The following is a 12,792-nucleotide window of genomic DNA, read 5'->3' as shown; positions in this document are numbered from 1 at the left end:
GCATCCCCGGGCCGGGCCCGGCGGCCCCGCTCCTTCCTTCCGTCCGCGCGTCCGTCCGAGCCGCGGCGCCCGGCCGGCTCCCTTAAGCAGAGGCGCCTCCCGCCGCCTCCTCCCCCACGCCGGTCCCTCCCTCTCAGCTCGCTCGGGCGAAGTTTGCACGTCAAGCCCCCGGAGTGGAGCCAGGGCGAAGTCGGAAACGCAGCCACCTATGGAGGAGCAGGCTGGCCGGCCCCGGGGCTGTCGCTGTCGGGCCCTCCCGCCCGGGGTTTCGGACCAGCGGCCCAGAGGCCAGGGGCCGGGGCAGGGAGCACTTCGCCCTCTGCTCGCAGGCGGCCACGCAGCTGTCAAAAGCATGAATGGCAAGCCGCCGCCTAAGGTGCAGGAAACCACGGGCCCGCAAGGAAATGCGGCCCAGGTGCCGTCCCAGGTGTCAGCCCGAAGCCCCGGTGTTTGCTCGAGGCCCACCACTAGAGGTCATAGCGTGCGTCCTGGGAACTTGAACTTCTCATCTAGCAAAGAGAGATCATGAAATCAGTTTAAGATGGAGAGACAGGCGGAGGTGAATCCGTGTACAGGTTTTGGAGACACGACCCGAAATTTCTCTAGTTCCCCTTCCAATGCTCCTAGAAGTGATTCGTTCGCCCCGGGAAAAAAAAAATCTTGCCATTTTAAAATCGGGTTCATTTTTAGTTCGAGTTGTTAGTCCCTCCCTCTTTATAGTTGTCTTTGCTTGGGCAGGGCGGGAACCCAGGGCTTAGGAGCATACACAGCACTTCTAGAAAATGTGCTTAGAAGATAGCGTTTTGTCAGATTTTGTACACTACATCAAGCACTAGCCCACAAAATTTAGCACCCCTCAACACGCGCACACAAACACGAGCCCTGCAAAGCTTTTGTTTAAGTGAGAGGTAAAGATAGCAAAATAAAAGACTACTTAATAACTAAAGCCTGTGAAGCACTTGAAACAGTAGCAGACCACACCAACCACTTTCAATAAGTGCTCTGTTATTTCAAACTGACGTGAGAATCTGAAGCCTGTGACAGAAACAAGGATTTTGATCATGTTGCACATGGCAATAAGAGCATTCCTGTGGCACGTGTGTCATAGCTGTTTGCTTACAGGTGCCATCTCTAGGTGGGGAGGAAGAGGGTTTCATGTTTTTTTATCTGGAACATCTGGCATGATTGAGGTGGCCAACTTCTCTGCTAAAGAAACAACATCCAACAAACACGTTTAAATAAGAGTAAAAATTAATAATGAAATGTTGTGGCAACCTAAACTTAATGCAGGGCTCTTATACAAAAGGGTTTGAGTTGAAAATTTACAAGCGTTTTTTTAAAAATGATTTTTATTTATTTTTGAAAGACAGAGAGAGACAGCACGAGCAGGGGAGCGTCAGAGAGAGAGGGAGACCCAGAATCTGAAGACAGGCTCCAGGCTCTGAGCTAGCTGTCAGCACAGAGCCCGATGAGGGGCTTGAACCTACGAACCATGAGATCATGACCTGAGTCAAAGTCGGAAGCCGGACGCTTAACCGACTGAGCCACCCAGGCGCCCTATGAAAATTTACAAGCATTAAAAACACACACATACACACACAATTTTTTATTTAAAAAAAATTTAGAAATAACTGTGTAAAGTTTTTCCAGGATTCCATGATAACATAAGTTTGAAAAAGTGAAATGATGCATCCGTCCTGTCCTTATCTAAGAAAAAGGAAAAACAAAATAACCAAAAAATGGTGGAAATTATTGGAAGGATAAAAAAAATCATTACTAAGGCTTTAACTTCCTTTTCTCACTATCAAGGAGAAAAATATGTGGGTAAAACATATAATTCCCTGGTACTAATACAGTTCCTAACTCTTAATATAGGCCCTCAGGAGCAACTGGGTGACTCAGTCAGTTAGGCATCCGACTCTTGATTTCTGCTCAAGTCATGATCTCAGGGTTCCTGAGATCAAGCCGTACATTGGGCTCTGTCATGAGCATGGAGCCTGCTTGGGATTCTCTCTCTCCCTCTTCCCTTGCCCCTCCCCCTCTCAAAATAAATAATAAACACTAAAAAAAAAATAGGCCCTCAATATTGGAAGTCCCTAGCACACTTTCAATTTTTCATTCATCCTATATCACTGAAAACTCTGTAGAATTATGTTAAAACTCCACCTTCTCTGTTTTCCTAAAGTATACAGTTTATTAATAACTTTGAATTTTATAGTTCTACCTTTAAGATAAATAAAAATTTAGGGGTACCTGGGTGCCTCAGTAGGATAAATGTCCAACATCGGCTCAAGTCATGATCTAACTGTTCGTGGGTTCCAGCCCCATGTCGGGCTCTGTGCTGACAGCCTGGAGCCCAGAGCCTGCTTCAGATTCCATGTTTGTTTCTCTGTCCCTGCCCTCCTTGCACTCTGTCTCTCTCAAAAATAAACAAACTTTTAAAAAATTAAGATAAATGAGAATTTGAATTTGAATGTCATTTGGCGCTGCCAGTTAAAAAAAAAAAAAAAAGCTTAGGATGATCCAGCTATATAGATACCAAGGGGAGCCTGCCAGTTAATACAGCCCTCCTCATCTCTCAGTGCAGGGTGAAAATGAAAATAAGGGGAAGAATGGCAAACCTGAAGCACTAACCCACTTCCTCAAGACACGGCTTGATTTCCTTCTTTTTCATGTGAAAATCCTTCAAGATTCACTAATATAACCCCAGCCCACGGGCTGAATATAGCACTTTATAATACTTCACCTTCTGTCCTTACTGTTGCCCAGTACATCTTTTTCTTTCTTCACAGTTTTTGAGTCATTTAATAAGGAAAATACAACAGAATTTAAAGTGAAATATAGTAAGTATCCTCTTAGCATTAAGAACATTATTAAGGGGCGCCTGGGTGGCTCAGTCAGTTAAGCGTCCGACTTTGGCTCAGGTCATGATCTTGCAGTTTGTGGGGTGGCTCAGTCAGTTAAGCATCCGACTTCGGCTCAGGTCATGATCTGACGGTTTGTGGGTTCAAGCCCCGCGTCGGGCTCTGTGTTGACAGCTAGCTCAGAGCCTGGAGGCTGCTTCAGAATGTGTCTCCCTCTCTCTCTGACCTTCCCCTGCTTGCACTGTCTCTGTCTCTCAAAAATAAATAAGAACCATAAAAAAATAAAAAAAAAAGAACATTATTAAGAGAAGTTGTTACTAACAGCAACTCTCAGTTATTGAGCACCTACTGGGTGCCAAGCACTGCCAGAGGTACTTTTTGCATTATGTCAACTAATATTCAAAACTGTGTAAGTGAGAGGTTTGTTACTTCCAACTTACAAATAAGGACCATTAAGGAGGGCTCTGGAACTACATGCTAGGAATTCTTTCTGGGGCCACATACTCGCTCTTCCACTTAAAAGCTGTGTAACCAGAGCAAATCACCTAACCTAACTTGTCTGCACCCCAGTTTCCTAATATGTAAAATGGAGATAAAGCCAGGTTTCTTCTGAGGAATATGTGAAAAGATCCATGGAAAGCACTTGGTACAAAGCTTAACACAAAATAAACACTACTCATAAGTGTCTTATACCAAACTAAGCATTCCAGATCAATTCTTATCTGTGAGATGTATTTGAATTTGAAGCTGAAGAATAAGAGGCAATCCCCTGGCATCTCCCCACCAATTATCTTCTGCTGAAGCCAATGCATTTTACCTCACTCTCTTCACCCTAAAGGACCTAAAGCCCTAAGCCCTTCCAGATAAGGCAGTTTCTGATATCCACAGTTAGTTTGGGTTTTTCTAATAGTTCAAATGAGTCACAAACAAAAGTCAAAACTGCTAGCTGAGAAAGTACAGTGTTCTGATACACAAATTGGGGCAATATTTCCAAAGTATCCCTTAAACAAAGGGCACAGTCTGTAAACAAGAGTTCAGCAGAAACCCAAATACTTATTTTACCTACCAGGCCATAATAATAATAATTAAAAAAAAAAACACACAAAACCTTGTGATTTACCTAAATCCCATCCTCTATACCTCAAAAATATAAAAAGAAAATTACTAATGAAATTTGTATTTGTTTAATATAATTATTTTAATATAGTAGTGTGCCTTGTATGCTATCAGTGTTCCTGCCAGCATACTGATGATGTCTTATAGCTCTGAGGATCTTTAATATCCATCTGCATAGACAAATGATACGTTTTATAAGGTTTGAGTAATGAGGACTCAATTTATCAAACATTTCCTTATTGCCTAACACATTGTACCTGGTAGGCACAAGGTAAACACAACAGAGTAATTTTGCTGAGGACACGAGAAGAATAAGTAGGGGGAAGAATTTAATTCATCAAAATGCTCTTATGCAAAAGGTTGTCACCACCAATTAGACTGTATGTGGCTTAAGAACTAGGCCGTCAGAAGTGAAATGCTGCCAAATTCTGAACGTTTCATCCCTTCCAGGGATGCATTTAAAATATGGCCTTACTTCACCATCCAAATTTAGGGATGTTCCCAGTAGGGGCCAAGGGTAACAAGGTTTCTCTTTACAAAAAGTATTCTTTGCACAGCAGATCCACTTGTAAAATGCTTTTTCAAAAGCCAAAGGCATCACTAAGTAAAAAAAAATAAAAGTTGATCTTTTCCAGTCTTTAAATCCGGCTTAATGTAAAATGGCTGCAACTGTCCAAAACTTCTAAGATGCAGGACCCCACACAACCAGGCTTTTTATCTGGAAAAAAACCCACTGGTCCCACTACAACATTTTAATAAACTTGATAACCAGGAACCACAGTATATTTATCTGTGCAAATTACAGGGTTGGTTGGTAACAGAGATTCTCCATTATCAACCCCAAAGGATTGCAGTCATTTGAGTAACAAGAAACTCGGATCCCCTGAATTAGGTTTATTTTTCTTAAAATTGGCTGAGCCGTAATTCATATCCTCTTTCCCTCCTCTGACCATACCACTCTCTCACCCTCTTTCTCCTTCAGAGCCAGGGCTCTCTTCTGCGTGTGAGGTTGGCAGGCAAGAACCTTGAACTGTGCTCCCTCTAGTGAAATACTTAAAGCTGTCATGAATACCTCTAATTCAGCATGGGGAGAACACTGGAAGGAGGGAATTGAATTCAGCTCACTGGCTGCCATTCCTGACAATCAAGTGCAAAATCAGAAATAATATAAGGATGGTTGTTGCAAAGGTGGAAACTTAAAGATGAGGGCAGTTATCTTTTTAAAGACTTAACCTGTACATGTATTCATTCCACAGCTGTGTCATTTGCCAAGAAGTGCAAAATTTTGAATATTGAGTTTGTTTTATCACATGTGTGTAGCTACGGATGAATTGTCCTGAAGAAAAATTCACCAGTAATAGAAAACTGTTTCAAAGAAGAGAAAAATTTTACACTGCAAAGTAATAAATTTAACTTTCAATTGAATACAGATCAAGTGTTTCTAGGGATTTAATACTGGCCTGCAATTTTAAACTACTAACAAACTTGATTTAAAATCACCATTTAAAGCCTTTACATAGCTTAAAAAAAAAACAAGGATAGAAAAAAAAAGTTATGGGAAAAAAATGGAAAAAGGCAGACCAGTATTTAGCTATAAAAAGAGGCTGACTGTATAAAGTTCTGGTGGACTGCCTCAGATGCAATAAGATGCAAAGATTAAACACACTGTTAAAATAGTATCCTATGTCTTCTTTGTAGTGTTACAGCTTTCACTGAATTGATTATGTCACTGCCTTATAGGGCCACCAGTTAAGAAGAGGAGTTCTAGAGCTGATCTGCCCAGGCTAAATCTCCGTTCTAACAATTACTAGCTTCGTAACTCTGGGGAGACTATTTAACCTGTCTGTACCTGTTTCGTCATCTATAAACTTAGTAAGCCAGGAGTTATCTGCTTTGTGAGGAGTATTAGGGAACCTCACAGTGCAAAAGCACCATGTTAGTTATTTTTATTAACACTGTGTCTGTCACATGGAAAGCCCCAATTTTAATCTACCCACGCTCTACTATCAGGCCAGTCTTGCAGAGTGAAGAATGGCTTTAGTTTTATGTCAGTTCTTGCTCTAACAGTTTTACGGGTTCCCCACTGACCACTGAATTCAGTAAAAACTTCTCTCCAAGCAATCAAGGCCCTCTAGAGTCGGCTCCACCCCACCACCCATAGAGTTCCCTTGAGCAGGTACTCTACAATCCAGCCAAAATGACCAACCGATACCTTCAAACATGCTCCCCACTCCAGATCCCAGCGCCCAAACTTTGTTCATAGAGGTCACTCTACCTGTAATACTTGCCCTCCCTTGGCTTAAATCCTACTGCTTAACCAAGTCCCTCCTCAAACCCCATTCTTTAACAAAAGCTTTCCCGATCCCTCACACTAAGCACAGGAGAACTCATCCCTACCTCTCAATCACAGGACTTCATGGATTTCGGTTAAGAGTGTAAGTTCTGACAGCAAGGTGGCAATGAGATATATGCTTAGTTTTCCCAGGGATCAACTGTCTGCATCCCCAACCTAAGCATGTCATTGGGCACTTGGAATCTACCTACCATAAGATGGGTGGTGGCCAGGTCCCAAAGCTCATCAGCAGAATGCCCAGGTGAGTCAGTACAAGAGGGAAGGAACAACACACCTTTCTTCCCCTCCCCTCAGCAAAGGTCCAGCTCTGGGCAAAGTCCTAGGTCCCACAAACATGACCCCCTTGCTTTTCCCCGTTCTCATGTGCACCCTGGTCCTACAGCCATTGGGGTACATACCGCTTCTTTCCCAAAGGACAGACTGTTCCACAGAGGCTTTCACCCCATCCACCTCCAAAATGAAACCTTCCTCTTCTTGGTAGGATAATGGCATGCAGATTTAACTATCTTTCACTAAACATGTGAATGAGTGAATATAGTTTTCCATCTTCATACCCTAACCCAAACATGTATTTTCTAACATAAAAGGGAAGACCTTCACCCAAATAACTTTCTAGGTGTGAAGGTCCCCAAACCTTTCTTCCTAGAAACACACAATTACTATAACCCACGGCCATTCTGATTTTAAATGCCACAATCTACGACAGAAGGCAGAGTTTCTGACATTTTAACCTACTTACCCTAGCTTAACCTCTCTACTGATCCATGTAAAACCCTCAGGGCCCAGAGACTTTGGTCCTCTTCTCTTATGACCACAGCCTCCTCCCCACCACACTGGTCCAAGTGAAGGAACTTCTGGAGCAGAAAAACCAAACCAAAACAAAATTGCTACTGGTGAGAAAGCTACCTTCCCTACTTTCCAGAGCTTCCTGCCTCTCCACTTCCAAAAGCTGGTATTTTCACAAAGCATTAGGATTTTTCCAACTGGTTTCTGGGGGGAGTGGCAACAGGGAACAGCCATCAATCACATGTCAGTGGTTAATAAGCTAGAATCTAGAATCTAACTTACCAAGTATTTCTTAAAAACAGCCACACAGATAAACTGGACTTCACCAAAACCAATTAAACCTTTGTGGTTCAAAGGACACTCTCAAAAAGTGAAAAGACAACCCACAGGGAGAAAAAAATTTGCAAATCACATATTTGACAAGGAACCTATATTTAGAATGTATAAAGAACTCTTACAACTCAAAAAGAAAAAAAGGCAAATAATCCAGTTTTCAAAATTGGCAAAGGATCTCGACATTTGTCCAAAGAAGACAACACAAATAACCAAAAAGCAAATGAAAAGATATTCAACATCATTTGTCATTAGAGAAATACATATAAAATCCACAATGAGATACCAATTCCCAACCAACAGAATGTCTATTATCAAAGGAAAGCAGAGAAAAAAAACAAATCTTGGCAAAGATGTGGGGGAAAAATGAATTCTTGTACATTGCTGGTAGGAATGCAAAATGGTACAACCCGGTGGAAAATAGTTTGGCAGTCCTTCAAAGGTTAAACAAAGATTTACAACAAAATCATACAATTCTATTTCTGGGGGTATATATTCAAAAGAATTGACAGCAGGGACTCAAACAGATATTTGTACACCAGTGTTCATAATGGCATTACTTACAATAAAAAGCTAGAGGGTGGGAGCAATGCAGAGGCCCATCAACTAATAAATGAATAAAACTGTGTGTAACACATTCAGCAATTAAAAGGAATAAATTTTTTTTTACCTTTTAATGGTTATTTATTTTTGAGAGAGAGAGAGTGAGAGGAGGGAGAAAGAGAAAAAGAGGAGGGAGGGACAGAGCGAGGGAGACACAGAATCTAAAGCAGGCTCCAGGCTCTGAGCTGTCAGCACAGAGCCAGACATGGGGCTTGAACTCATGAACCATGAGATCATGACCTGAGCTGAAGTCAGACACTCAACCAAGTGAGCCACCCAGGTGCCCCAAAGAAGTAGAGTTCTGATACATGCCACAATACAGATGATAACCAAAAACAAGCTAAGTAAAAGAAATCAGGCACAGAAGGCCACATATTATATGATTTCACTTATGTAAAATATCCAGAACAGGAAAATTTATAGAGACAGAGAACAGATGGGTGGCTTTCAGGGCCTGAGGGGAGGGGAAAATGAGGAGTTACTGCTTAATGGAAACAGGGTCCTCTTTTGAGGGTGATGAAAATGTTCAGACCTACAAAGAGGCAATGGTTACACAACACTGTGAATATATTAAAACTATTACGTGGGTAAATCTGTGGTATTTGAATTATATCTAGTACTTTTTAAGCCAATATTAAAACTTGGAAAATGTCACACCAAATTCCAGACCGACTTCTGAAAAATTTCTATGATCTCACAATATTGCCCACAAGGTCCCTCAGGACAACCATCAGTGGGAGCTGAAACTTATCCCAGAGCCCATTTCTGCCACTGCCTAACTCTGGACCATAAGAGGACACATTTTGTCCCTGCCTCAGTTGGTGCCTCTGTAACAGGAGGCCCACAACACTACGTACACCTCATCTGCACAGTATCCTAACAGGCTCTACCTTACCAGGTTACAAGGAGTCAATTATGTAATATGTTCAGAACAGCATGTGTCACATAGTCACTACTCTTTAAGTGTTAGCTTTATATTTTGGAGGTCTTTTCTTTTTATTTTTTATAAATTCATTTGGTTTGAAAAACAGTGAAAGAGAATGCATGCACACAAGCAACCAAGGGAAGGGCAGAGAAAGAAGAAGACAGAGAATCCCAAGGAGGCCCCATGCTGTCAGTGCAGAGCCTGACCCGGGGGCTCAATCTCACAGACCCGTAAGATCATGATCTGAGCCAAAATCAAAATGTGGATGCTTAACTTTTGCCCCATTTTTGCTTTTCATGTTTTGCTTGGTTTTACAAATGCAAGTACAGCATATAATGTAGCAGTCCAAAAGAAAGAAGTGGAAAGGCACCCAAAGTAAAAATTTTTTAAAAGAAACATGCAAAGTACTGCATACTATGTGCCTATTTTTGTAAGACCGTAATAATGATGATGACAAATCTATGAACAGAAAACAGTCTAGGTAACTCTGGACTTAGGGAGAACAGGAAGTGAAAGAATGTAATTATAGGGACTTTTTATTAACATACAATTTGTATGATGTTTCCATTTTTCCAGCTTTATTAGAATATAAGTGACATATAACATTATGTAAGTTTAAGATACGCCAAGTCTTTGGGATGCCTGGGTGAGTCAGTTAAGTGTCTGACTTTGACTCAGGTTATGATCTCTCAGTTATGGGTTCAAGCCCCTCATTGGTCTCTGTGCTGACAGCTCAGAGCTTGGAGCCTGCTTCAGATTCTGTGCTTCCCTCTCTCTCTATTCCTCCATCTTCTCCTTCTTTCTCAAAAATAAACATTTAAAAAAAATTTTTTTTTAAGTCATGCATGTGGGAGAGCCTGGGTGGCTCAGTCGCTAGAGGTTCCAGCTTCGACTCAGGTCATCATCTCGCAGTTCGTGGGTTTAAGCCCCGCGTCAGGCTCTGTGCTGACAGCTAGCTCAGAGACTGGAGCCCGTCTTCAGATTCTGTGTCTCCCTCTCCCTCTCCCTCTCCCTCTCTCTCTCTCTCTCTCTCTCTCTCTCTCTCTCTCTCTCTCTCTCGCTCTGACCCTCCCCTCCTCACACACACACACACACACACTCTCTCTCTCTCTCTCTCAAAATTAAATAAAACCATTAAAAAATTTTTTTAAAGGCATGCATGTGTTTTGATATATGTATTGCAAAGTAATTACAGTAAGATTAGTTGACACGTCCCATCCCCTCACATAGTTACCTCAATTTCTTTTTTAACAGTAACCTTTTATAACTGGGAACTGTAATAGGGATAATTTTTAATTAAAAATTTTAACGTTTATCTATTTTTTGAGAGACAAAGCGTGAGCAGGGAAGGTGTAAAGAGAGAGTGAGTCACAGAATCCAAAGCTGGCTCCAGGCTCTGAGCTGTCAGCACAGAGCCCAACATGGGCCTTGGACTCACAATGTGTGAGATCATGACCTTATTTAACACTGCAGCACCAGCCCTCATCAGCACACCTGATTCTCATTATCCTAAGCTGCTTTTTCTAACCAATTATCACTCTCTAGTATAATATATTTACTTATTGGGTTTTATCTATTATCTCTTTATTTCCATTAAAAAGGAGGTACCACAGTGGCAGAGATTTTTTTGTCCCTGTGATCCCCAATGCCCAGAGCACAGCATGACAAAGGCAGGCAGTCAAGAAACATTTGTTGAATAGGTATGGGGCTTATAATTAGCTGACACTGAAAAGGGGCTGCCCTTTTAGACTGGTCATGAATTTGACAGTTTCCCACAGTTCTACCTGACCCATTTCATTCGTCTACCTGTCTGGACTTGACTTTGTCACACTTCTTCCTGCAGACTTGAGTTTGTTATTCTTCTTCCTTCCCTGCCCCCTGTCATTGACTTTTTGCTATCATATTAGTCTTTTCATCTGAACACTATTCAAAAAAGGGGCGGTTGTACTTGTGGTCTGTGAAAGCCACCTCCTATTCTCTTCTCCTCCTCAAGGACAGGCCCTGTGCTCAGAGTGGAAGCTCGATGAACAATTACAGCCAAATGTGTTTTCTCTCTACCTCTCCCCAAACCTGCACTCCCCGAACCTGCACACCCCGCCACTGCCAGTTGCCCACTACCATCTAGGAAAACCCTGCCCCTCTCTTCTCTGGCACTTTGCAGACATTCCACAACGAATGCCATCCTTTGTGATGACTCTGGCTTTTCAGCTTTAGGTCAGAAAATTTGAAAGGCCCATTTTGAAGGCAGAGGCTTCAGAAAAGTCCAGTCACTTGCTCTAAGCACTTAAACAAAACTGCTACATCCTAGGGTGCCTGGGTGGCTCCGCTGGCTAAGTGTCTGACTCTTGATTTTGGCTCTGGCCATGATCTCATTTTTCATGGGATTGAGCCCTGCATCAGGCTCTGTGCTGAATGTGAAGCCAGCTTGGGATTCTCTCTCTCCCTCTGTCTCTCTCAAAATAAATAAACATTTTAGAAAAATGCTACATCCTTCCTGAAGTTTGTGTTTCTGTTTGTAATATTCAAAATATTATCTTTGAAGATGAATGCCATCTTTGCTACATTTGCCTACACCTGACTGGAACATTACACTTGTTGCCTAAATATACAAGCTGATCAATTTCATAAACTGAAATTCTGATCCTCCCTGTTGGGATTATGTTCAGTTTCATCTCTAAATGACTCATCTTAAAATGTATCTTAAGCCCCTCATTCCTTTCAGGAGTAGATAGGAAGACGGATTTTTTTTGTTTATTTGTTTAAATTCCCCCATTGGGTGTCTGGGTGGCTTACTGAGTTAAGTGTCTGACTCTTTATTGTGGCTCAACTCATTATCTTCGGGTGAGTGAGTTCAAGCCCCATGTCTGGCTCTGTGATGATGGCACGGAGCCTGCCTGGGATTCTCTCTCCTTCTCCCTGACTCATGCTCTTTCTCTCAAAATAAATAAACAAACTTAAAAAATATTTCTTCCAGGAATTTTTCCACTTTTTCACATTATGTGAAACTTACCACCTTCTTCCTCAAATTGTAAATGCACAGTGGCAAATACGTAGTGGGAAACTCACCTAATCGTGGCTGCTTTTTTAGCGCTGACCTAGGACCGCTCGTGAGGACGCACCGCAGTCTGGACAATGGCCAGAAAGAGTGCCTGAAGAACTCCTGCCCGTTTTACACTTTGCTTTAGGATCTTCCCTGCTCTGAGCAGCTGGGTCTACATTGCTTGTGGAGAAAAGAAAAAAGGAGCTAGGGAAAGCAGAACTGGACAGAAACAGAAGAGCAGGTCTTTGGACAAAATCTTAGAAAAAAGTAGATATGGGTGGGGGGCTGGAAATGTTCCTATCTCCAAAGTTCTCCTATAAGTTGGGGGTGGTTATTTAGCACTTTTTTCTTTTGACAAACACACACCTAATAATACTGTACTCTTAAATTCACTGTCATGTCATATTAGTAAGATCACATTCGGGGTTATATTGGAGATCTTACTCAGATACCTTGAACTTTAAAAACCATCATCCTTCAGTAAAATTCAAACTCTATTATAATCAGAAGCATTGCATTTATTCAGCTGAGCTTTACTGAGACAACCAGTTACCTTCTCTTTGGCGGGCAGGCCAAGGTTCCTGACCGATTTACCAGTGGGTCTTCATCTGCAGGACTGTGGAAGCTCTTCCTTAATGCTGTTCAGATCTACAGAAAGAGAAAGGGGAGAAAGGATGAAATGAAGAATAAAACTAATCAGAAACCTACAATCTCATTAGTCGCCAGATGTTCCAAAATTATTACACGTGCTTTGAAATGTCAAAGTGTTAAA

At 41.9% G+C, this 12,792-nt stretch overlaps 1 protein-coding gene across 1 annotated transcript in view; it reads right to left on the bottom strand.

The window, feature by feature from the left end:
- ATXN7 (ataxin 7) overlaps nucleotides 1-6,825 on the bottom strand; it is a 100,136-nt gene extending 93,311 nt beyond the window's left edge. Inside the window, exons 1-2 of the mRNA XM_029917888.1 lie at nucleotides 6,608-6,825; nucleotides 227-371 (exon numbers count right to left, since the gene is read on the bottom strand). Of these exons, the coding sequence (XP_029773748.1) occupies nucleotides 227-371; nucleotides 6,608-6,825 (363 nt within the window). The remainder of the gene's footprint in view (nucleotides 1-226; nucleotides 372-6,607) is intronic.
- Nucleotides 6,826-12,792: the final 5,967 nt, after the last annotated feature.

This window comes from Suricata suricatta, chromosome 12 (genome assembly GCF_006229205.1).
Source record: "Suricata suricatta isolate VVHF042 chromosome 12, meerkat_22Aug2017_6uvM2_HiC, whole genome shotgun sequence".
Classification (NCBI taxonomy): Eukaryota; Metazoa; Chordata; class Mammalia; order Carnivora; family Herpestidae; genus Suricata; species Suricata suricatta.
The sequence above is the reverse complement of the archived record's forward strand: the minus strand, read 5'-3'. Positions and strand labels throughout refer to the sequence as shown.